Source organism: Geospiza fortis, unplaced genomic scaffold (assembly GCF_000277835.1).
Source record: "Geospiza fortis unplaced genomic scaffold, GeoFor_1.0 scaffold47, whole genome shotgun sequence".
In the NCBI taxonomy this organism is placed as follows: domain Eukaryota; kingdom Metazoa; phylum Chordata; class Aves; order Passeriformes; family Thraupidae; genus Geospiza; species Geospiza fortis.
In genome coordinates this window covers 456,728-479,980 of record NW_005054569.1, presented here as the reverse complement: position 1 = coordinate 479,980, position 23,253 = coordinate 456,728, and the positions used below count along the sequence as shown (strand labels likewise).

The 23,253-nt window shown below is 48.6% G+C and overlaps 1 protein-coding gene across 1 annotated transcript; it reads right to left on the bottom strand.

Moving 5' to 3' along the window:
* Positions 1 to 14,506: 14,506 nt before the first annotated feature.
* Positions 14,507 to 17,400, bottom strand: LOC102042996 (heparan-sulfate 6-O-sulfotransferase 2; the record flags this gene model as incomplete). Its single annotated transcript, XM_005429707.3, has 1 exon — positions 14,507 to 17,400. A coding segment is annotated over one exon (759 nt), but the record flags the coding sequence as incomplete, so codon positions are not given.
* Between the last annotated feature and the right edge of the window lie 5,853 nt (positions 17,401 to 23,253).

Genomic DNA, 23,253 nt, shown 5'->3' with positions numbered 1-23,253 from the left:
AGGACTTTTGCTCCTGGAGGAGCTTACCTTGCTCACTTGCTTTCTTTGAGTTAAGCAGGGATTTCCACACAGAAAATATCAGATAGAACCCAAAGCAGAAATGGGTTGGATCCCAAGTGTGTTCTGCTCTCCCTGGCCCATCTTCACTTACCTGCTGTGGAAGCAGACACCAAACCTGCACTGGCTTGGGGCACACAGCAGAGCCCTGGCACAGGTGCCCAGGAACCTCCAGCCCGGCTGTGAGAAGTGGAACAGGACCAACCTTGCAAGCCAGTTCCCTCTCGCTGGTGCCTACAAGGACACGTGGCTGCATGCCAGCAGAGGAATAACCATTGCCCCGTGCTGGTTATGGGGCAGGGATGCTGCAAGGCTGTGCTAATTAGTGCTTGAGACGCCTCTGTGATCTGGAGATGAAAGGTGATTTACAGCTGCTAATTATTGCTCTCCTTCATGTGAAGTCTATTATTTCCTGGTGTCCCTCGCTTTGACTCATGCCACATCCCGTATTTGGCACAGGGCAGGTTTGTGGTGCTTTGCATCTCCAGCTGCTTGCACATTGCACAAGCGTGAGATCTGCTCTCAGCATCCATTCCAGGCAGCCTGGCTGTGTCCATGCTTGGGAAACTTGGGCTGGAATTTGCACTAAGCTGCAACATTTGGGCAGGTGGCTTAGCTGGTGGATTCAGAGGGGCTGCGTTCAGTGCTGGGTACTCAGCTGGGTTGTGCACTCAGCTCTGTGGGCAATCAGAGGACCAGCTGGGTGACTCAGAGAGGACAAACAGGAATATCCCGAGCTTCTCTGCTGGGGACTGCCCCAGGGAAGGGGAAGAAGCCAGAGAGGACCAGACTGGGGCCTCCTGCTCTATGGCTTCTCATCTGTGTCCCAAACCTCCTGGGCAGGAATTACAAAGCAGGAGAGGTTCGTGTCTCTGGCAGGTGTCTGGAGGGAAGGGATATAAACGTGGTTTTGTGAACAGCCCATGGATAGCAGAAGGAACAGGTATATTCAATGTTCTTCCCACGTTATGCCCCATGGCACGTACAGGTTGCAAAAGCAAGTGACATTTTGCTCTTATTGCAAAATAAAACAGCAGAAAGTGACACGTGGCATAAGGTAGTTGTAACAACAGAGGAAGAAATATCCCTGATACTCTACACCAAAACAATTCTAGCACAGAGTGGGATTTCCTTCCCCCTCACTCACTGTGCAGCTCTCCAGCTGGGAAGTAAATGGCCACTCACACAAGCTGGCACAAGGCAGTCAGGGATTTTTACAGCTGAAAGAGATCTACCTCCTGCCTAGCCCACAGCAGTTTCCACCTTCTTCCCTGAAGTCCACAAGATTTTGAACCTGCAAATTATGAGACTCCCAGGCAGCCTCACGTACCAGAGAACAAGGAGGACTGGATGGGGCTTCAGGTCCTAGAGCAGTCCCCTCTCCATCACCCCTTGGCTCCACCAAGCCCTCCTGGCAGCTGTTTGCCTGCACAGTGAATTGGTCTGGGGCTGCTCTTACTCTCCCTACGGACACAACAGCCACACTCTAATTCCAGCCTTGGCTTGCTCTCAACAAACCCATTTAGGTCCTGTGCCAGCTCCCCAGGAGCCATCGATGGCAAGAGCCCTGCCTGTGCTCTGCCAAAGCCCCACTGCTGTACCCACAGCTGCCCACGGGTGTGGAGCAGGAAGGAACCCCAGTGCTGAGCAGAAAGCAGATTGCAGAGCTGCACCCCTGCGGCAACGCCATGCATACAGAAAACACTACTGTTTCAGAAGTGTTTGTGCCAAGTGGGCTGATGAAGGCTGCAGTGGCTCTCTGGGCCAGTGTCACCCTCACACCCACCTGCAGATCCCTTTTTGGGGCCATGAGACCCATGGTCCCTGCAGCCCATGCTGGAGGAGCTTGGTGCTTCAGGCTGATGTTGTGACACCTTCCCCTGCTCCACATTCCTGCAGTATTTTGAGTCCTCTGAGGTACCAAGAAAGCCACAAGCCAATTCGTTTTCTTGCTACAGGATGATCAGTGGAGTGAACCAAACACTGCTATGGGGAGTGTGATTACTCATTAGAGATCCCACCTGTGCTGCCAAGGGAAAACACAGAAAGACCCCCACCATACAATCTGCCTTCTGCTGTGTTGTATTTTTTTGCTGCAACATTTTCTTCAGGTTTTGTCCTGAATTCCTCAATGAGTCAGGGCAGAGGAGCCTTGGCTCCCAAGTTGCTTTGCACATCACTCACCCTCATGGCAGTGAAACCCAGCATTTGCTGGGACAGGGTCCTTCATTGTATTCCTGCACTTCTGTATGGATTCTACTAACTATGGAAGATGCTGAAAATCAGTCTTCAAAACCTAACCTTGCTCAAGTAGAAGCTGATTTTAATGGCCACTGCTGAGTATTAACCTTAAATGTGTTACCAAGGAGTGAGCAGAGTCACAGGTCATGAGCACCTCTTAGAAATTGACATTTTACATAAGAGGTTGACAAACCAGGATCATTTTGACACATTCAATAGGATAAATCACGGTGGAGTATTAGAATTCTTTTATTTTTAGCAGCTGAATATTCTCAAATAACAGTTTTTAATAACCACAAACGATGACATCAAACTGCCACACCCCTAACTGAAATCATCACTCACTTCTTCTGGCAGGTAGGGAGGGATTTCTCAGCTTTCCTCCTCCTTTTAAACAACCTCTGCAGCAAAGAAACATTAAAAGGTGGAAAAAACACACAATCTTGCGTGGTGGTGACATTGACAGATGTGATGGTGCGGGCTGTACATGACGTTGTGATTTTTTATTAATAACTCTGCACTGCAGAGCTCAGTTAGGAAAAGAAGGAGTGCCTGAGTGCGTGGGGAGGACAGCTTGGGTCTTTGCACTTGCAAGAGAAAGAAAGAAGGTAACGTCAAAGGTAGAAACACAGGAGGGGAACAAGGCTCACAAAGGAGGCAATGGGCTGTGGGTGGCTGTGAGCATCAGGTACAGGCAGAAACGAGACCCCAGCCATCAGGCACCCAGGCTTCCAATCAGTTGACTTGGATCAGCAACAGGAGGGCAGGAAAAGATGCTCTTGATTTGTGGAGCAGATAAGAGAGGTGCAGTTGTTTTAAACAAAAGGGTTTGGGAGTTTTTCTTTGCTGACTGTTATGGTGGATTACCCACAGAAAACGCTCGGTCCCTTTCTCCAGCAAGGCAGTGTTCTTGTGTCCCCTGGCCCACGCAAATCACCCACGCAGGGGTGAGCAGAGCCAGGCGAGAAGGGGAAGGAGGGATCCCTTCTCCAGAGCCAGCAAATGGCTGCAGCAGCCCCACTGGCCCCTGTCCCGAGCAGCCAGGGAGGAGCTGCTCTGCGGGAGGACATGGGCGGCTGCAGGAGCAGCAGAGGGCCCGAGTGCCAGCGTGTGGCGAACACACTGTCCCCAGTCACGTCGCTGCACCGCCGAGGGGAAGGAAACCGAGCTTCAAAGGGAGGGAGGCAGGAGGGGCCCGAGTTTCCGGGGGCGGCTGCTCCCCAGTGTTTGTCATCATCCGAAAGAAGAGTGAAAGTTTTCGCTCTTGGGATAATTATTAAAGACATTTGGGTCTTGCTTTCACATGCCCTCTTCTTTTTTGTTTTTTTAATTAACTGTAAACCCCATCCTGACTGCTAAACAGGGATCTGTGGAACTGAAGCTTGTATAAATGCGGTGATTTATGTTCCTTTGGAAGTGAACTGGCATTTCTGAGGAACCCCACCCAAGCCTAGCAAATACCATGGGAGCGCACTGACTCACTGGCTGCTGGCACTCGCTCCTCTCCCTCCACGGCTGGAGCCTGCAGCCAGTTTGGGCACATGTGAGACAGCGCTGGTAAGCGAACCCGGGTCCCCAGAGACACCTCACACCGAGGAAGTGCCTGCCAAAACCTCGGGCTCCCAGGAGAGGCTCAGAAGGGAAGAACAGCAGCGCTGCGAGGCTGAGTCAAGCTGTAATCACCGAGCGGTGCTGGAGGAAGCAGCGAGCTGGCGCAGCCCCTGCCTCCAGCCAGGCTAAGAACTGCTGCCAATTAAGGAGCGTTCGAGTCACCCGGAGGCACAGGAGAGCCCTGCCGAGCGGCCGGCCTGGCAAGCCTTGGCAGAAGCCCCTTTGCTCTGCGGCACCGTGAGAGCGGCCGGGAGGGCAGATGAGCTTGAGGAAGCTGTAAAAAATATCCAGCGCTGCCTGCAGAAAGATCGGCCGAGGCAGCAGTACCCGCTGAGCACCTGACACGGAGGAGCCTGACTTTCAGAAATCAGTTCAGCCATTTGCAGGTGCGATCTTGGTGAAATATATAAATAAATAAAAAAGACATCACCACATTGTTAAAATGGCCCCTGCCTGCTCAGTGCTCTGCTCCCTCACATTAATGCAATTGTGTTTGATGAACTGAGGGAGAAAAGTCCCCTTTGACTGCAGTGCTCCCAACAGGCTGCAGAGCCACCCTTACAGGCTGGCTCTTGGTGCATCTCCCAGCTTTTGCATACATCCCATATACGAGAAAGTCTCCTTGGACCACCTGTTCACTGCCCCACCCACCCTAAGGAGACCCTTTTCCCATGCACCCAGCGAGAGCAACACTGATCATGGGCGTACCTGGGTAGTGTTTGCCTGGAAGAGATGTGCTGGGCTCCTACAGCTCCCCAGTGCCATACAGTGAACCAGCTGGGCTGGTCTTCCCCGTTGGGTTTATTTTTTTTTGTTTGTTTGTTTGTGGTTTTTTACTAGCTATCCATCCAATATCAGCTGTAATAAAAAAGGCAAATCAGAAAACAATGCCGTCTGTTTGTGTGTTGTAAACTGGGAGAACAGCTGCTACTCCTGGGCTAAATGGGAAGCCTTTCCTTGAGAGCCATAAAAAGCAGGATTTCTCCTTTCAGTTGCTGCATCATATCACAAAGAATGGCTTCTGCCAGCCTTACTGCCTTTTTTCTAAATAAAACCAGGTACAATGGTGGGGAACAACACACAGGACACAACTCTGCCCCTCAGTGCTCAGCTGTGCCTTTGGCGAGCCTGAGAGGCATCTGAAAAGCAGAAAAATTGTTTCCCAACAATGTCCAGCATGCAGGGGATGCTCTGTCCCTGTGTGTCCCTCTGAATCATCTCCAAACACAACCAGCACCATCCCCCTGGAGCCTTTCCCTGCATATCACAGCACTGAGAGATGCTGGGTCTGCTGTGCATTGCAGATCACTTTGGAACAATATCTCCATCTTAGGTTGAAACAAACCTCCCTGGGTCATTGGGGGACTCAGGATATGATGATCTATGGAAGTATCACCCTTTCCCAGATGGGTTCTCATTTCTTCCTCCAGGGTCACTGCTCCAAGCAGAAGTGTGTGACAGGCTTCATCAGAAAGTCAAAGCTGCTCTAAATCTACTCTTGGTAGCCCAGCCTGCACACTCCCCACCGTCCCCAAACACACAGAGGCTTTGTTTAAGCATTACTCAGCTAATACTTCTTTTTCCATGACTTACAAAAGGTGCACTAATCACTGTGGGAGAGCAGGAGAGGCCAGGAAGGATTGCCACTCCTTGCAGCACCACAGCTCCAAGCCCTGACCCTCAAATGTGGCCGTGTGTGCATCCCACCCATCAAACTGCGCATCCACCTCTGTGCCAGGGTTCAGCTGCAGTCCTGGAAAGCCTTCCCAGGTGGTTACCCAGTGGCTGCTACTCTCTCCCAGCCTGCTGCTGGATTTATTTACCTCAGTGACAGGTAAGTCTTTTGGGGACTTGCAGCGTCAGGCCTGGAGCCCCTTTGAAACTTTATACAGATGGGAGCACAAAAAGAGCACAGGAGCAAGAGGATATAAATAAATGGGAGATGGCTGCTGTTGGCTGAGAATAACCCTGTTTCATGGGAGAAAACTTTTGTCCTATTTTCTGTTTTATCAGTGGAACAGCACTTGACAAGACCACTGCTCAGCTTTTCCTGTCATTCAGAGGGAAACATTTCTGCCTTAACAGAGCTGATGTTTCCTTGCAGACAGAAAAGCAGCCTGCACCCGAGCTGCAGCAGAGACAGCTCATCAAAGCCCCAACAAAGCTGCTCTTGTGCTGTAAGGCAGCAAAGCAAACAGCCTGCTCCTGTTATCATCTGGGCTTCACATATGCAGAGCTGTGACCACCATTAACAACAGCACGGGCTAAATTCTCATATCCCTGCTCTGATTCTGTTCCACCAGCAGCCCCTCTCTTTCCCATGAAGCTGCCAGGGCAAGGAGTCACTCTTTGTGAAAATGCAGGGCTTGCAGTGCCTGCATGGCTCCTCCTGGCCTTGCACAGGGCATTAACCTCCTCAAGGATCCATCAGCACACAGGGATTGCACCACCAGCTCCCAACATCAGCTCCCAAAGGAGGCAAAAACGAATATCTGCCGTCCTAAAGCATGCCTTATAAACAAGCGTCATTTAGCTGAGGAAAATGGGGGCTCAGGAGGCCGCCAGAATCTGGGGCTTTGCTGGTGAGCTGGGAGCTCCCTTTCCCCGTTTCCCAAGGCAAAGAGGGCTCAGGCAGAGGGAAAACAGAGGAGCTCCCTCTCCCCCAGCCCCAAGGACTCCCCTCTCTGGGAATCAGTACTGGGAGCACAGGGGACTTCAAGAAGAGATTCGATGAATTTGTGGGCGGTGGGCACACAAAAATCTGGGAAGCAGGAGAAACAGATGGAATTTCAGATGAAATAGTTGCAAAAATAATTTCCTGTCTCCTGAAAGATTTTAATTGACTCCTGGATACCTTCAACAATGGCTGTCCTCCTGAGAGTGGGATACTGTGCAAAAGCACCTTCTGGGTGTACAAACAATGTTTCAGTGGGGAAGAGGAATACAGGGCAACATCCAAAAGGACCAACATCGCCTAACGTGGGACATTCTCAAAAGGCAACATTTAGATGTATTGAAATAAATACCTTTTTCCATCTAAAATTTTGACCAACACCAGCATATTCAAGCAATGCACTTTAATTTCAACAAACTGCTCCTACAGTTTGTTTTTTGGGGTTTTTTTTTGGTTGTTTTTTTTTTTTGTTTTGTTTGTTTTTTGGGGTTTTTTTTTAAGGGTTTGCTCCTCAAAGACACCCATTATTTTCCCAGGGGAGAGGTCAGGAGCAGGCAGGGCCCGGGGCTTTGGGGAGAACGGCAAGAGCCTGGCAGCAGGCTGGGGATTGGTTTTTCCATGGCTCCCTCTAGTGTGTACAACCCAAAATGGGATTGAACACAGACAATCAATTTCGTGCACTCAATGCAACCTAAAATAGATTTAATACAACAGGCACTTAAAATGTATTTCCAGAGAAGATGTTTGCTCTAGTAGAAATTCTGCCACTCCTGCACAGAAAAACAGCTACTGGGGCTGCAGGAGCAGCTGGCTGAATTTTGCATGCTCACAGTTTGATTTCCTGTGTTTCTGAACCAAAAATTAAAAGGTCAGAAAGACTCTTCTGTAATAGCAGCTCTGGCCTATTTTTCACCTATTGCTTTTTCATTTATTCATATCTTCCTCAGGGACTGATCTACCTTTTAGAATAATAGGGTTATTTTCTGAGACTAATCTAAGAAAATAAATTAAAAAGTCTAAACCTTTCATTAGATCTCAAAGAGACAGAATTTCTCGGTCAAGGAGAGCTGAGACACTCAGGAATAAATGTCCAGCAAATAACATTTATTAATTATGCATATTCATACTCACAGCCATGGACAAAGGCAGCCTTCACCAGCAGACTTGCAGGAGGCTGCCTGCAAACCAATGTGTTAAGTAAACAGCTCCTTTATTGGTCTATGTGGTCACATAGTAAAGGAGCTCACATTTCCAAGTAGCTGTGGAGCAAAATAATAGAAAAGCTATTAAAGTCCAGAGAAAGATTGCATTATATTGCCTAAATTAAAGCCTAAATCAGCACTGATGTAAATATTACGGTTCCTACTTTCTTCCACTTCTGAATACCAAGCAGAACTTGGCCAGCATATAGAAATCCTTTCAATAAATGCCTCTTTTCCCCCTGGACCTCAGATGGGGCCAGGGAGGGGAGAACTTTGCCCTGAGGGCAGAGATCCTGGCACTGGGTGAGGGCCAAGATCAGGCTGGGTTGTGATGTCCAGGCATCTCTGCTGCTTGGCAGGTGGGAACATCAAATTCTGTTCCCCATGATCAGCAGCAAAGTTTTCCTCACACAACAGCCTAAGGCAAGGAGCATCCTTGGCTTTGGGGCCCTGAGAAATGGGCTCTTCTCTGAGGTCTCACAAGAAAGTCAACCTTGAAATGTGCTCCATAAGTCCCCTCCTATCCCGACTGCATTTTCTTTGCTTCCCTGCATGCTGAGCTAGGCTGACCATCAGACAAAGCAAAAGAAAAGAGCCACACCCCAACACTAAGGTCAAGCAAATCCAAGGTGCATCCTGCTTAATTATTATCTGCCCTGAGAATTAATCAGAACAATTTCCCAGCTATGGTGCTGCAATTGCAGGGGATGCACCCAACTCCCCACACAAGGTCTGTGAGGAAGATGAGCAGTGCCAGGGTCAGATGAGGACCACTGGCCTCTATCATAGCCAATATATAAATGACCAATATATAAAATGGTCACAGGCTGCAAAGCAGGACAGTTCTGTCATGCCCTGACTGATGGAAGGCAGCTTTGCCACGCTGTCGCCCTGAGGGCAGCCTCCCTCCCACCCCAAATGCAAAGTGCTGCGCTCTCCATGCCCGGGTGTCCCTTCCAGGGAAGACTCAAGGGCTGCACAGAGTGGCCCTGCACAGCACCCTGCAGGGGACAGACCCTGGCAGCTCTTGCACCATCCCACGGGCACAGGGGACAGCTCCACTGCCCCAGAGGCTGGTGCCAGCTGAGATATTTCTTTAAGGGGACAGAATGAACTGACCCATGAATATTCAGAGCCCACATAGCAGCAGGACCTTTTCTAAGAGCACAAGTGTTAAGGGTGGCTGAGATGATTGGATTGTCTCCGCTTGGCCTCTGCGCTTGGTGGGCTCCCTCCACAATTCCGCTGGTTGCACTCACACAGAGTGCAACTTTATCTGGCCAAAGTGTCCCTCAGAGAGCAGCAGCCAGCCTTCAACTGGAGACAGCAGGAGCTGGAGGATCCCCTGCTCCCCTCTGTGGCTTGTCCCAGCAGTTAATCACCCTCGCTCAGAAATTTGTGCATGCACCAGAAACACAAAATTAATGACTTCTTTCATCTCCTGCCTTGGCAGCCTGCTTGGGCTGCTTGTTCTACTGACGACAATGATTCAGTAATCTGAAAAACTTTGTGCTTCATTTACAGTATTAACAGCTGAGCCTACAGATACAGAGATTGTATTTACCCTCATGGAAAGGCTGTCCTGCAGTGTGCAGAATGACTTACCTTTACATCTTAACTTCTAACATTGCCTCTGCAACCTTTGGTTTGGCCTTCACTTTTGTGCAGAAGTGACAGAAAAGCAGCCAGGTCAAAGGGGTGAAGATTTAGGGCGTGGGTTGCCAGATTCAGCAAAGAAGAAGGAGGAAGGAGTTTGTGGATCCCACTCTCCCTTTATCACAGCTCATGGTCTGTGCCTTACAAACCTCCAGCCCAAGCACTGTTGTCTTATCCACCACCCAGGTGTCTTGGGAGGAAGAACTCTGCTGACAGAGTGAGTTCCATCCTGCTCAGGAGCTGAGCACCACTGGGAAAAAGCAGAGAGTCCAACATTTCAGTTCTGATCTTCTCCCCATCCAAAACCTGACCTGCCACTCCCAGAAAATCAATGCAGCCAAACCAGATAATGCCACCCCTCTGCCCTTCCACGGGAAAGGGAGAGATCAGCTATGACAAATGCAGAAGGCCACAAAATAGTGCACTGCCTTAAAGAGCCATCAGAGTAATTTTAAAATCAATGTGATGTTTGACAAAGAGCCAGCACGACTCCTTCCAGACTGGCAGTGCCATCCCAAAAGGCCCTGGAAGGGACTGGGAATTCTGCAGGCAGCACTTTGCACACGCTGATGCCAATGCAGCATTTTCTCAGCAAGGCCATAAAAGCAAATTAAAAAAAAAAAGAAAAAGGCAGCATTGCAATGGCGTGAGCAGCTGGTGAGGGGAAGGGGCACCGTGAGTGAGTCAGCAGCACCACAGTGACCCTGCAGAGCCACCCACACACCACGGGCATGGATGGCCAGGCAGCCACAGGGCAGAATGTGCTCTGAAGGGCACCAGAGAAAGGCAGGACGTCCTTAATTATAATCTGTGCTCTCTCCACGATGGAACTTGAGGACACCATAGAAGGGACTGTTTGGGAAAGCTGCTGTTGCTGAGGGCCCCTGCCCAGCTGTGGTTTCTCGCCCAGCCATAAAATGGCTTTCTGCACCCTCTCTGTCCCCAAATCCCTGTGGGGCCGGCTCAGGGGCAGCTCTCAGCCACATGCAGAGCACACCTGCACATCCAGGGATGCTCCAGGAGGGCTGGGCCCCCTGTCCCATGTGTCCCTTCCCCAGCAGCTCCTCCTCAGGGCATCCCCGGTGGGCTCTCACCAACCCCAACAGGGACAAGGACCCATCAGCAGGGGATTGACTTCAGAGACTGATGCTGCTGAGGGTGCTGCAGCCATCCAGACAGCTTTATTCATTAGTAATTAGGCAGGCGTTGTCTGGCATCTAGATTAATCCCACTTTTAATTATTTTGAAACTGTGTGAGATTTCCCAGGCATTAAAGATTATGTACGCGCTTGCTGATTCCACAGCAATTATTCTAATGTAATGATGTCTATTAATACTCTTCCCAGCTTGCCATGCCCAGAGGGGAAATTCCCAGTCTCCCCCTGCGGAGCACACATCTCCCACGAGGCATAACCCCCCTATTCACCTGCTTACATGGCACAAAAGAACATTTTCCATGTGCTTCACCTAATATTAATAACATTACAGAGCTGGTGCTGGATCAAGTACCAAGCAATGATAGCAAAGGGGAGAGAGATCCCTTACAGCCACAGCCCACCCCAAAGCCAGCATCTTATATTTGTAGGATGTTTTGAAAGGAAAAGGTTACAATATTTATATCCCATGTTAGGTTAAACCATTTAATCTGAAACCAAAGGTTTAATTCAGCTTGTACATAATTCGAGCTCATTACAGATTGCCTTTACAATCTAAAGACAGCATTTAAAAGAAGAATGTCGTTTCAAAGAGGGACAATGAAGTGTGAGCTGACAACCTCAAACCACATAGAGCTATTCCAAAATCTCACCATTTCTTTGGTCTAAACATCCCCCAAAAGCATCAATTTCCAACTAGAATTCCCAAAATTCATGTATCAGAGAGTTTGCTATTCACTGGCAAAGCAAGTATTGTGCCATTGGCCATCAGCTGATACTGTGGAGCTGAGACAGTTATCAGAATGAGGGATCAAGTGAGTGCTGTGCCAGGACCCATTTGCATCCCTGTGCCCATGAATGCCCATCAGAAAATACATATATTTGACATTAATCTCTCCAGTTCATATAGAGGTTTATGTCCACCACTGCTTGTGCACATCCTATCAAATGAAAACCTTATTTGCAGTCATATGAGGGAACAGATTAAAACAGCTGAGATACCAAAAGGCAGGGGTTGTACTGTCCTGAAAATGAACACTCAGCTCTCACTATAACTATTTTGATTGTTTTGCATATATATTGTTTCAGCATTTCATTGCTCCCCAAACAAAAAGCGATATAACCTCTCCTGCCTGGCCTAATGTATCCTCACAGAGCTAAACTGCATGACAGAGCTGCTGGGTAGAGACCACGGGTAATTTGGCTGATAGATCCTCTGGAAGCTCAGAGCTAAATTCGATTTCAGGCCCAAACTCGTCAGCCTGTCTCTAGAGATGGCACAGCAGTGATATTAGCATGATGGCAACGCTGCTCACTCTGAACTCAAGAAATGGATTAAATGAAATTACACTCTTCCCTGATGAGGCTGGTGGAACAGGGAGATTGCTTTAGGAAACCCAGAATTGAATTTCATAGGTAAGAGTTCAGATGCTGGGCTATTTGCTGGCTGCAGGCTGCTCCTCCGTGGAGCCACAGCTGCCAGGAGGGCAGGAAGGACACGGTGCCAGCTGCCTCCAGAGCCTGGAGCCCACCCTCTCTCGGATCACTGCTTGGTTTGGCAGTGCTCCATCCACTGTGGAGGCAGGAGATCCCACATCCCCATCCCAGCATCCCCATTCCCACTTGTGAAGGACTCTCCATTTCTCCCTTCTCAGGCACTGCCCTCCAGCAGGGTGCAGCAACAACCAAACCACCCCCAGCTCCTCCCAAATGCTCTGGAGACAGGGATATTTCTATTAAGTGAAAGATGTAAATTTATCACCTGCTTGGAAAATACCTCTCCTGCAGAAGATGTCTCTGTAAGGATGACCTCTCCACCCAGAGCTGCTCTCTGTGCCTCCCTGCAGTACTGGGCCAGCCTGGCAGCTCAGGGCTGCAGCTCAAGGTTTGCATTAGTTTGACAGGTTTCCTCAATTACCTGATAATTCTGGCTCAAATTTAAGAAAGGAGATGTATCAGGTTTTCTTCTCATCTTCTCACTGATTTCATGAGCAGAAACAGCTGAAACAGCAATTGCACTGGAATCTGTCAGGTGCTACCCATGGCTCTGATATTTTGGATGTGTGAATTTTAAAAACTACACAATTAGTTCATTTTCACTCAAAATTAACATCTTTGAAAGCAAATTTATTATAGCACACTAAAATGGATCATTTGCCATATAAAGAGGATGCAAAGGTCATTTACAAAAATCAGCTGAGCAGTTCATGCCCAACACCCTTTACATACCAGGGTACCCTTTAGGAAAGCTTTAGTCCCAAACTCTAAGACCCAAACACAGCCCTTTGCAAGGTCACACAGGTCTCACAGTTATCAACATCCCAATTTTTTGGAGGGCAAAAGGAACCAAGACTTTCTCTCTAACATGAATTTTAGCACTGCACATCACCATCTCCTCAACAGCCCTGGGCTCCACACTGACTGGCCCAGGTGGGTCTGGCAGTGCCAGAGGCGCTGACATCCCTTTCCATCCCAGGAAACTTAAGAGGCATCTTGGTGCTCCAAAGAGCTTTCCTAACGCGTCTCCAGGTTTTTCAAAACTCACCAGAGGGTTTGAGAGCTTCTTCACTCACGGCTGCAGCTCCTCACCTTCTGAAGTTTGTCTGTCCAAACACATCCCCCACTCCCCCATCCTTCCCCTCCTGCAGAAAGAGTTTTCTCAGCTGTTGAATTACTCCTCTCAAAAGGCAACCCCAATTGGTTTTACGCCAGACTTCACTGCTGGGTGCTTTTTTAGCTGCAGGGAGGCCTCTCTCACGACCTCCATCCCATTAGCAGCTCCTGCAGCACTCTCAGTGCACTAACAGACCTGTCTATAAAGCCAGTCAAATGCAGATCTGCTGGCACACCCCTCCACCCCCTGTCCCCCCGGGCTCAAAAAGCCTCACAGAGGTAGGATGCCCCTGCAGGTGCTCACAGGAGAAGGGCAGCTCTGTCCTCACAGGGGAATTCCAGCAGATCAAGGCAAAGTCTCCCGTGGACACCTTCATGTCAACTGTCCTGCTGCAAGCCTGGCAAACTTGTGGACCTTTTATAGATACCAAGAAAAAAATGCCTCCATCCAAACTGTCAAAAAGTGTCTTTGTGGCATCTCCGGCCAAGATGCTCAGAGGGCTGGAGAACCTCATCTCTGGAGACAGGCTGAGAGAGCTGGGGGTACCCAGAGCCTGGAGAAGGCTCTGGGGAGATCTCAGAACCCCTTCTAGTGCCTAAAGAGGCTCCAAGAGAGCTGAACAGGGAATCTTGACAAGGGCATGGAGGGATAGGACAAGGAGGAATGGCTTTAAACTGAAAGAGAGAAGATATACCTAAGATATCAAGAAGAAATTCCTCTCTGTGGGGGTGGTGAGACCCTGGCACAGGTTGCTCTGAGAAGCTGTGGATGCCTGGAAGTGTCCAAGGCTAGGCTGGACAGGGCTTGGAGCAACCTGGGACAGTGGAAGATGTTTCTGTCAATTTTTTTTGTGTCCCCAGAAGGGACAGAGTGGGTTGCACTGGAAGTCAGTGGATAGGCAGCATCCTCCAGAGTTAACATAGAGGGTGGGTATCTCATAAAGGATAAAAAAAAATAATAAATGTACACACACATATATGTACACAGAAAAGAAAGAATTCCTTAATGCTTCAGACCACTAACAATCATATTTAAAATCACCAGAAACCACAGCTTGTTTTTCTGAGGGCTGCTTATAAGTTGAAACCTCTGCAGTAACTCCAGAACCAGACAAAAGCCCAAAGTGGTTTTGCCCTTAAAGGCTGTAGCTTAAATACAATTCAGGAAAGCTGTGACTTCAAATTCACATACTTGCTGTCAACTGCTATTTCACTCATGTTGGAATTACCATCCGCTCTCAAATGTGCAGCTCTTAACACATCGTCAGAAAAAGAAATAATCACACGAAAATCAGAAGTCTGTAGTTAAATTTTATTTATCAGTTCTATTGTTAAATGACACAATCGAAGTCAGTGGATTGGCCTTTAAATCTACACAATAAGACAGCGTCTACGGTGGAAATCAGTAGAATTTGATATGGTTATGACAAAAAGATATCCTTATATTCATACATCCCCTATATACAATAAACAGTATACACAAAGAAAATGCAACTAGTCTCTGTAAACCATGCACACCACAGCATAAAAACAAGATGCACCTCCTGCAACAGGCCTCCAGCTCACCCACAGTTAAGTCCTGTTTACAGCAGTGCCTTTCAGTTTCAAGAGCGAATTATTTTCCCCCGTGAAAACCAAAATACAACTGAGACATCATATTGGCAACTGCAGTTCTCATTTAAAGAAAAAATTGCTGTACATGAAGTTATTCTCTTCTCAAAGCTGCTAATGCAGGGTATTGGTTTGCTGCTGCTTTGCTCTCCCCTTGCCCTTGGCAGGGCTGCTGTCCCCAGGCAGCCACACATCATCAGATGTAAAACCACTTCCAGGTAACTCAGGCGTGGAGCCCTAAGATGTTTTTAAACCCTTCTGCCTCATTTCCTGCCCCCCTGCCTTCGTGGTGTATAGAGTATTACAGGTGAAAGGCAACAGTGCAAGTGAGCCTTGTGAGCCTCGTGTCCCCGGGGCCACAGAGGGCCCTCCTGGCTGCCTCCGCTCAGCGCCAAGCTCGGCAGCCCTGCAGGACAAATGTTCTCAGCTTGCTGAAAGTCTGGCCCAAGCCTTGCAGAGGTTTGTAATTTTTTTTTTGCATAGAGATTTGTAGGAGCCCCTCACGCCACGTTTGCTGTGCCATGGGTCTGGGGGAGGCCGGAGGGCTGCGGGGATCCCGCTCCAGCTCCGCACCCCGAGCCCAGCAGAGCCTGCTGGGGAGCAAGCTGTGCACCCCATGCACCACACCTCCTTCTCCTCCTCTAACTATGGCTATGGAAAAACTGGCTTCTGTCATTTCCAGTCCTCATCCGTCATCGCTATGAAGGGCTCAAGAGCATAGGAAAAAAAAAAAAGCCCTGTTCTTATCTGGTGTAGCAAAGATTTACTGGAAGTAAATCCTAATTCAAGTGTAAATCTACTTCCGTTGAGCAATTCTCTTTATAATATTGCTGGGATTAGAGAGTTTTATGACTTTTTAAAGACACTACACAAATATCAGCAACATAATTTCATCTAGTTTATACCACCAATTATTAAGGAATGATAAATTCAGCATTATGTATTCTAATGGGTAAGAAAGACTTAAAATGAGACACTGTCACAGGATTATAACTTGGAGAAGGCTTTATGAAACAAACATGAGAATGTGCTGTAAATTTTCCAGAATGGTTAAAATCATACTGCCCTGAAAAATTCTGGAAACAGTGTCTTATAACGTTGGCATTGAGTTCAGAAAAGTATGCATGTATTTTTTTTTTCTTTTTTTTTTAATATGAGATAGACCAAGCTTAAAACTCTAAACAGCAGTAGGTAGAAAAAGTCTAAAATTTTAAATATTTATATAACTAGAGAAATTACTTCTATTCATTTTAAAAGCCAATATTATACATAAAACTAGTCGATAATTTTTCTAGACCTTTACTGTTCCCTTCATTGTTCACTCATTAACTTGGTAAATATCATAAGCAGTTGGTGCCCTTGAAAGCACATTATTAAAATAAAATTAAGATAAAATCAAAGTAAAAGGATTTGTTCATATACTGTATTGTGAGAGTATGCTAAATGCTCGTTATTAGGAAATGAGTTTGCTTCCCAGATAGATTTCAGCCGAGCATCATAAACATTTTCCAGCATCCCATTTTGTACTCATAACTAATTTAAGGATTTTTTTTTCTTTCACTTCTTTTAAATAAATGTCCAAGCAAACATTTCCGATGAGCCGAGACGGCTCCCGTATTTCATAAATAACCCAACAAACCTAAAAAGGACAATTTAATTACACGCTAGGATTAAGTGTTCCACGTACAGTACAACATTTACTGCAAAGGCAACTGCAAAGGCAACATTTTGACCTCTTTTTGCTTCAGACCCTCGAGAAGCATCACTTGGTTTGCAGGCTGGGTTGGGCTCTGCTTATTTTCTGCCCGGCAGGTGCCCCCCACTACCGCCGCCACCGCTCCACGTTCCCTGTGTAGTCAGTGCTGGAGCTGTTCTCCCCCTGCTCCCTCAGGTGCGCCTGCTTCGCCCGCAGGATCTTGCGCTGCTCCTGGCGTTTCCGCCGCGCCTCCTGGTGCTCCTTCTGCCGCATGTACTGGTACCGCTGCAGGAACAGGTCTTTTGCATAATCGTACAATTCCATGTCTAAAAAATTGAGGGCCTCGATGCGCTGCTGAGTCTGCTTGTCTATCTCCACGCTGGAGGCCCTTGTGCTGTTGTACTGCGTGAATGGCGAGATGAAGTTCATGTTGAAAGTCTTCTCAAAGAGATACTGAGTCTTGCGCTGGAACTCGGTCAGGCCGAAGAAGGCCATGCGCTTCAGGTTCTCCTTGGCACTGTCCAGCAGAACCTTATTCCTCTGCTCCTCGGGCATCACCGACAGGTTGTAGCAGCCCACCAGGCTGAGGTCGGAGAGCATGCGGACCTGGCGGTTGTTGGCCAGGTTGTAGGGGCAGTCCATGAACTCCTGCAGGGAGCAGCCCGACCAGTCGTCCCCGGTGTAGCAGCTGGGCAGCTCCTCGGTGGTCGGGGAGCGGCCGTCGCAGACGTGCAGGGACGCCTTCCATGTGGCTCCCCGCTGGACGTGGCGCCACTCGCTCAGGTACCGGGACACGGGGTCACGCAGGATGGTGATGTAGTAGAAATTCCTGCCAAGGGGAGAGGAAAACAGAGCGTTCAGTCGCGTGTGTCTCCAGCACAGAGAGCATTAACGCTCACAATCGATACAAACAGGCAGATGCACTTAAGAGGCTTTCAGCAGCCCTGCTGCAGAGGCTCCTTTGTGAGTTCACCTCCACAGGGTGAAGGACGGCTGAACAAATCCCTGGGGGGAGTGTGAAGGGCTGTATCTACCTGCACACACACAGAGCTGTCTCTGTTCAACTGGTGGTGTCTCTACAGAGGCCAAGGCAACCCAAGACTGCCCTCTGTGCTGGGCTGTCCATGTGGCGACAGCTGGTGCTCCAAATGATGGTTGCCCCAGACCTTGGGAGAATACTTGAAGTATCTCCCAGGATTTAAGCTACAACCCAAGCAGGACACAGGTAGCTCTGGCTCTTTTAATTTCCTTGTACCACAGAGCTGCACTGACAGGTTTCCACAGACAACAAAGAGCTGCCCATGCTACGTTCCTGATGAGCAGTTGTGAGTCTCAGCTGCACGAGCCCCAGAGCAGCATAACACCCCTGAGGAAGGCATTTCCTACAGGACCTTTTCTTTTGCAGGCCAGATCAATGGGGTGTGCCCAGAAGCCCCAAACCACTTCCACCCTAACAAGCACCTTGGCAAAGTCCACATAAATCCTGTTTTATTCTCCTGCCTTCATCTGATACAGGACTGAAATGATGAGAGAGGAGAGCTGAGTGACTAACAAGAAATTAAAGGATACATTACGGCATTTTCTAAGAGAAAACTTTTTCAAGTTTTGGTTTCAAGCTTTGGTTTGAAGCAACAGGACAGTAGCACATGTGGGGGTCACACTGCCACAGGGAATCCATCAGGCCACCAGCTGGAAAAGCTGCAAGTTCAACCACAGAACTCACCCAGAGTTCACTCTGGGATGCACATTAATATCCACCATCAAACACCATGCTGTCCACCATCACAGCCTGAGGATGGACACAGCTCTTTGAACCTCCACTGACATGACCAGGGCCTCACCTGGATGATGCTGGAGGAACACCACCAGGATGCCAGCCATCTGCTTAAGCAAATGGAATTAAAGTAGCTCAATAAGCAAATTGCCCTGCCAGGGAAGGCCACTCCTCCAGGAGGAGGACACGAAGGAGTGTGTGCCCAGGAGCCCGGAGGCCCTGGAGTGTGATTGCCATGTCCTTGGTGCTGTGCAAGGAGGAGAAGGACGTTAATTTGCTTTCTCAAGTGACATTGTGACTGGTCACCTTGAAGTCAAACTTTTGTTCCCTGTTGTTTCCTTTGGCAGAAAAGCCACTAGATGTCAATGTTTTACAGAAAATTGTCTTTGAACGGACTAAAATGTGAATCACAAGCACAAAAAGGATCCAACTGCACAGGGAAAGAAAACCTGGAGAATCACCATTCCTCTTCCTATTTAGAGCATCCACACTCATGAATAATTTAAGTAAGTAGAAAGTACAATAAACGTGCAAAGCCAAATGAAGCCAATGAGCCCAGAAAAGCATCAGCGGCTGGAAACAACAGCACTCAACACTTGGAGCTGGGACACCACAATCAGCACCCCCCCCCGCTCAGAGGGATTTGGCCACAGATTCACACAGGCAAAGGGAGCAAAAGTCCCTGCCACAATCCCAAGGAAGGTCCTTTTCCACAGAAGTGCCATTCAATGATTTCACTGTGAGAGCTGGAGGTAAGAGGGAGCAAGAATAAAGCTCACTTTCATGAGTGAGTGGCAGCTGCTAACCCCACACTGTGCCTTGCAGAGATGGGGAAAGTTTTGCTCTGTCTTATCTCAGCAGGTCTCTGGTAGCACTGGAGAACCCAACCTGGCAAAGAGGAAGGGCTTTCCATGAGCACCACCTCAACCAACTGCTCCAGTGAGCAGGAGCTGTCCCTGATTATGCTTGTGCCTCAGGCTCCTTTGATGCAGCAGCAACACAGCCTTGTCAGGATCCCCAACACGGGGAAATGGAGCAGCTCTGGGACAAACCCAAGCCCTTTCTTTACCTTCTGCCAGGACTCCTGAGCCTTGGATCTAGTTTACTGGGACACTGCACTAAAATAATGACCCAACCATACAGCACTAACCTCTACATTAACTATAGCAACTAACATACAGCAACAAACCTCTGATGACTGTGGGGACAAAAGCAAAGCCCTGCTTGCCCCAGAGCCCCTTGCAGGAGCTGGCCATGAGCAGCTCAGCTCAGGGGAGAAGGGTGCAGGCACAGGGGTGCTACCAGCTGGAGGAGAAGGCCAAGCAGACTGTATGCTCTAAGGTCATCAAAGAAATCGATGGGGAGTTAATGCAAGAAGGGAAACAAATCCCGAGCCAAGATCGATCCAGTGAGCGTTTTATTACAGCCCAAACTCTTCAGCCACTCTCCCTTTGTGCTCCTTGGTCACAGGTGGTGACAAAGCGTCTCCCTTGGCTGCTGTTGTAAAAACAAAAGAATGAATAAAAACTCAGGTTGGGGGAAGAGGCTGTGCTGTAACAGAGCACTGTCAGCCTGGGCTGCCTCCATCTGTGCCTGCCAGGGAAATGCTGCAGTCGAGGGACACTGGGTGGGATGAGGCAGAGTAAAGGTGCTCACATGGACTCTGCAGTGAGCATGGAGGTGTCTGGGCCTCCCCAGCACCGTGAGCTCAGGATGCCAGGCAGGGACACTCACAGGATGGCCCAGGCAGGGCCCTTATCCTCCCTGGCCTAAGCACAGCTCGCTGAAAAAGGCTCACAGCTGTTACTTATTCCACCTTGCTATTTCCCAGATGAATCCTGCTTTCAAAAAATGAGAAGACATGTCTTAGAGAGAGATGCTTTGTCAGCTGCTGGGCCAATCTCAGTAATTTTATGCATTTCTCTCCTGCCTATTAAAATGTTACCAAAAGAGGCTCTGCCCCTTTTGGGAACATCAGCTTTTGCCCCAAGCCTCTCCTCTGAGTTAGGAATCATGGCAGCTCCAGGAAAGCAGCTGTGCTGCTCTCTGTTCATCTGAACTAAGCTTCAGAAAGTCACAAAAGCTTTAATGCATCCTCAACTCAGAGCTGTGCCAGAGATGAATTCGGCCATCAGCACTTTGAGCATCATTCTGCTGCAACTGAGGAAGACTTAAAGCACTGCAATTATTTTTAGCTCTGTAGGTAACAGCTTGTTCTTTCTGCTGCCTTACCAAGGGGGTGCTGAGCTCCTGCCTGCTCCTTGAAGCGTGTGCTTCAGAGCCCAAAACAACACGTTTGCAGGTAGAGCTCCAACTGCTGTGACTCATCCCTCCAACTCAGAGCTGCACTCACCAGAAACTTTGCTCTTCTGATGAACTTGGGGGGCCATGAAGCAGAGAAAGGGAGTTTGAGGGCAACTCACAAAGTAGGTTGACCTGGAGGCATCAGAAATGTGGGATGATGTGGCAGTGACTTGCTTCTGGCCTCTCCCTGAGCACTGCTATTCCTTGAGGAACATGGGGACTGAACAGTCCCACAATGCTGAGTTTGCTCCTCATGCTGCACCTGTTTGCTTTGAAGGATAATCCTGTGGTCACACAGTCCATTCCTGCCAGCCCTTTCCCCACCTCTGCACAGGGACAGAATCAGATTCCCTTTTTTTCAAATAATCAGTTTTTTAAAGAATCCTTGTATCAAACTTCAAATTGAAAAAAAAATAAATTGAAGTTCAAGTAAGGGACTGTGAAACCCCAAAGGATGACAACACTGAGTAAAGCCAGAGACTTCAGATTCAGAGTCTGGAGAAGCTGCCAGGGAAGGGACATGCAGGTACTCACAGTGCTCAGAGGGCTCATTGTGTGCAGAACTAAAGAGGTGAGGAGGGGGGGACTAATTATGCATCAAAATGGGTCAGAATCTCCCAAAGTCAGAGCGCAACTCATCCCAACCCCACTGCCCCACTCTTTAATTGCCTGCTGAAGTCAAGGGAGGCTGGAGGTCAGATGCTGGCAGCTGCCATGGCTTCAGCCTGGAAACCTGAGCCTGGCTTGATGGAACTATGAGGTAAGGACTGGAGAGGGGAGCTGAAAGCTGAACACCCACTCACCATTACATCCATTAGTGGATTAGTAGGTAAGGGACTGAGTGACCTTTTCCCATTTCTGCTGAGAAATGAGGCTGCAGCAAGAAGGGCTTTGCAGGTTACTGAGGGTAAGAAAACCTACAGCCTTTGCACAGGAAGCACTGCAGCCCCAGAAACATCCCTACCTCCCCCACAGGCTGTTCCCAGGGGCAAACTAACACAGGAAAACACAGCTTCAGCACAGGGCTGAGGAAGCACAGCTATGATTTCCAGGGAAAGTACTGGGGCAGTCCCATTCACCATGCAAAAGTAAAGCCATGCTTTTAACTGGCTCAAACACACCCATTTGTATCTAGGTCAAGCTCAGCCAGATGGCAAGCCTGGCTAGGACGTTTGGAGTCACAGACGGGGCTCGTGCAGTGAATGGGAGGCAATTTTATACAAGTATCTCATCTCTTTGAGTGGAGATGGGTGAGGCAAGGAAATTTTTAAAGTTTCCAAATCTGTGTGGGTTTTTTTCCCTAGTTCATGGACTTTGTGGTACATTAATGGGCCAGCGTGATTCCAAGTTCTGCTTCAGGTGAAGATGGATATTTTGAAAGAAAAGTTCACTCTGAAGGTGCAGGGGCAAAGGGATGGACCAGATTTGTGCCACATCCAGCAGAAATGCAAATAAAACAAACTAAAACCCTGCAGCAGAGATTCTGCATATGATGCAAAGGATTAAGGATGGAGCTACTGAAAAAAGAAAAATAATCATAGGGTTGGCACTTCAGCACCAGAAACAATGCACAATCACCAGAAACAGCAAGCAGCACAAGGACATCCATGTCCTTTCCCCCTCCACACAAACTGCTCATGCTGCTGAATAAAAATCTAGAGAGCTTGCTAATAAAAGAGTAGCCACATACTCATTCTTTTAAAAGCTCAGCAATTTGGGTTTTTTTTTTTGAGATGGCAATTTGTCTCAGCTCATCTGACCACAGGCAGACACTCCTAAGCTGTGGCCTCACGCACAGATCTGAGATCCCATCTCCTTCTCCTCCACTGCTCCCAGCAACTGTGGGGAAACTGAGAAACTGTGTCACAGGCAGTGTCCTGCACTTCTCCCTCATCCCACACCACTTGGAAAACGCCCCTGCTCAGGATTATTTGACAGCAAAGTCACAGACAACGATGGAAGGCCAGGAACGCGAACGGTGCAAGTCTCACATTCCTTGTTGTGCTCCGAGGAACCCTCCCCGTGGGCTCCAAAGCTGCTGATGGATTTTAATCTCTGGCAGAGGGTCTCCAGCCCATCAATCATGGCCACCACATCTCTCTGAGAAGTCAAACTCAATTACGCCATGCCAGGCGCCAAGCACTTTGCTCCCAGAAGTTGAGGTTAATTCCCATCAAGAGTGGCCCACTGAGAATTTGATTTGCTAATACCACAAATTGTTCCTCCAAGAGAAATACCGCTGCTGCCTAATTTGTCGGAGTCAGGCATCTGTTTGGAGATCACTCAGAGAGAGGCAAAGTGTTCATTTAATGCTGTGACTCATCCTGGTTCTTAACAAACTCTGTTACCTAAAGACACAATCAGGGGTGAGCATCCTGTGAGAGCCTCTCCTGCCTCAACCACCCCTGATTCTTAACAAACTGTCACCTACAAACACAATCAGAAGGACAGGGGTGAGCATCCTGGTGAGAGCCTCTCCTGCCTCAACCATCCCTGCTTGGAACCTGCCCCCAAAATGAGAACACCTCTTCCCTGCCAAGAGCTGCTCCTGCAGCACAACTCACAGAGATGAGGCCAAAATATTTGGCAAGTTTACTGAGGCACCACTGGAATCAAATGTTTGCATCCACTCTATATTGGTTCCAGATGCTTCCCAGCAG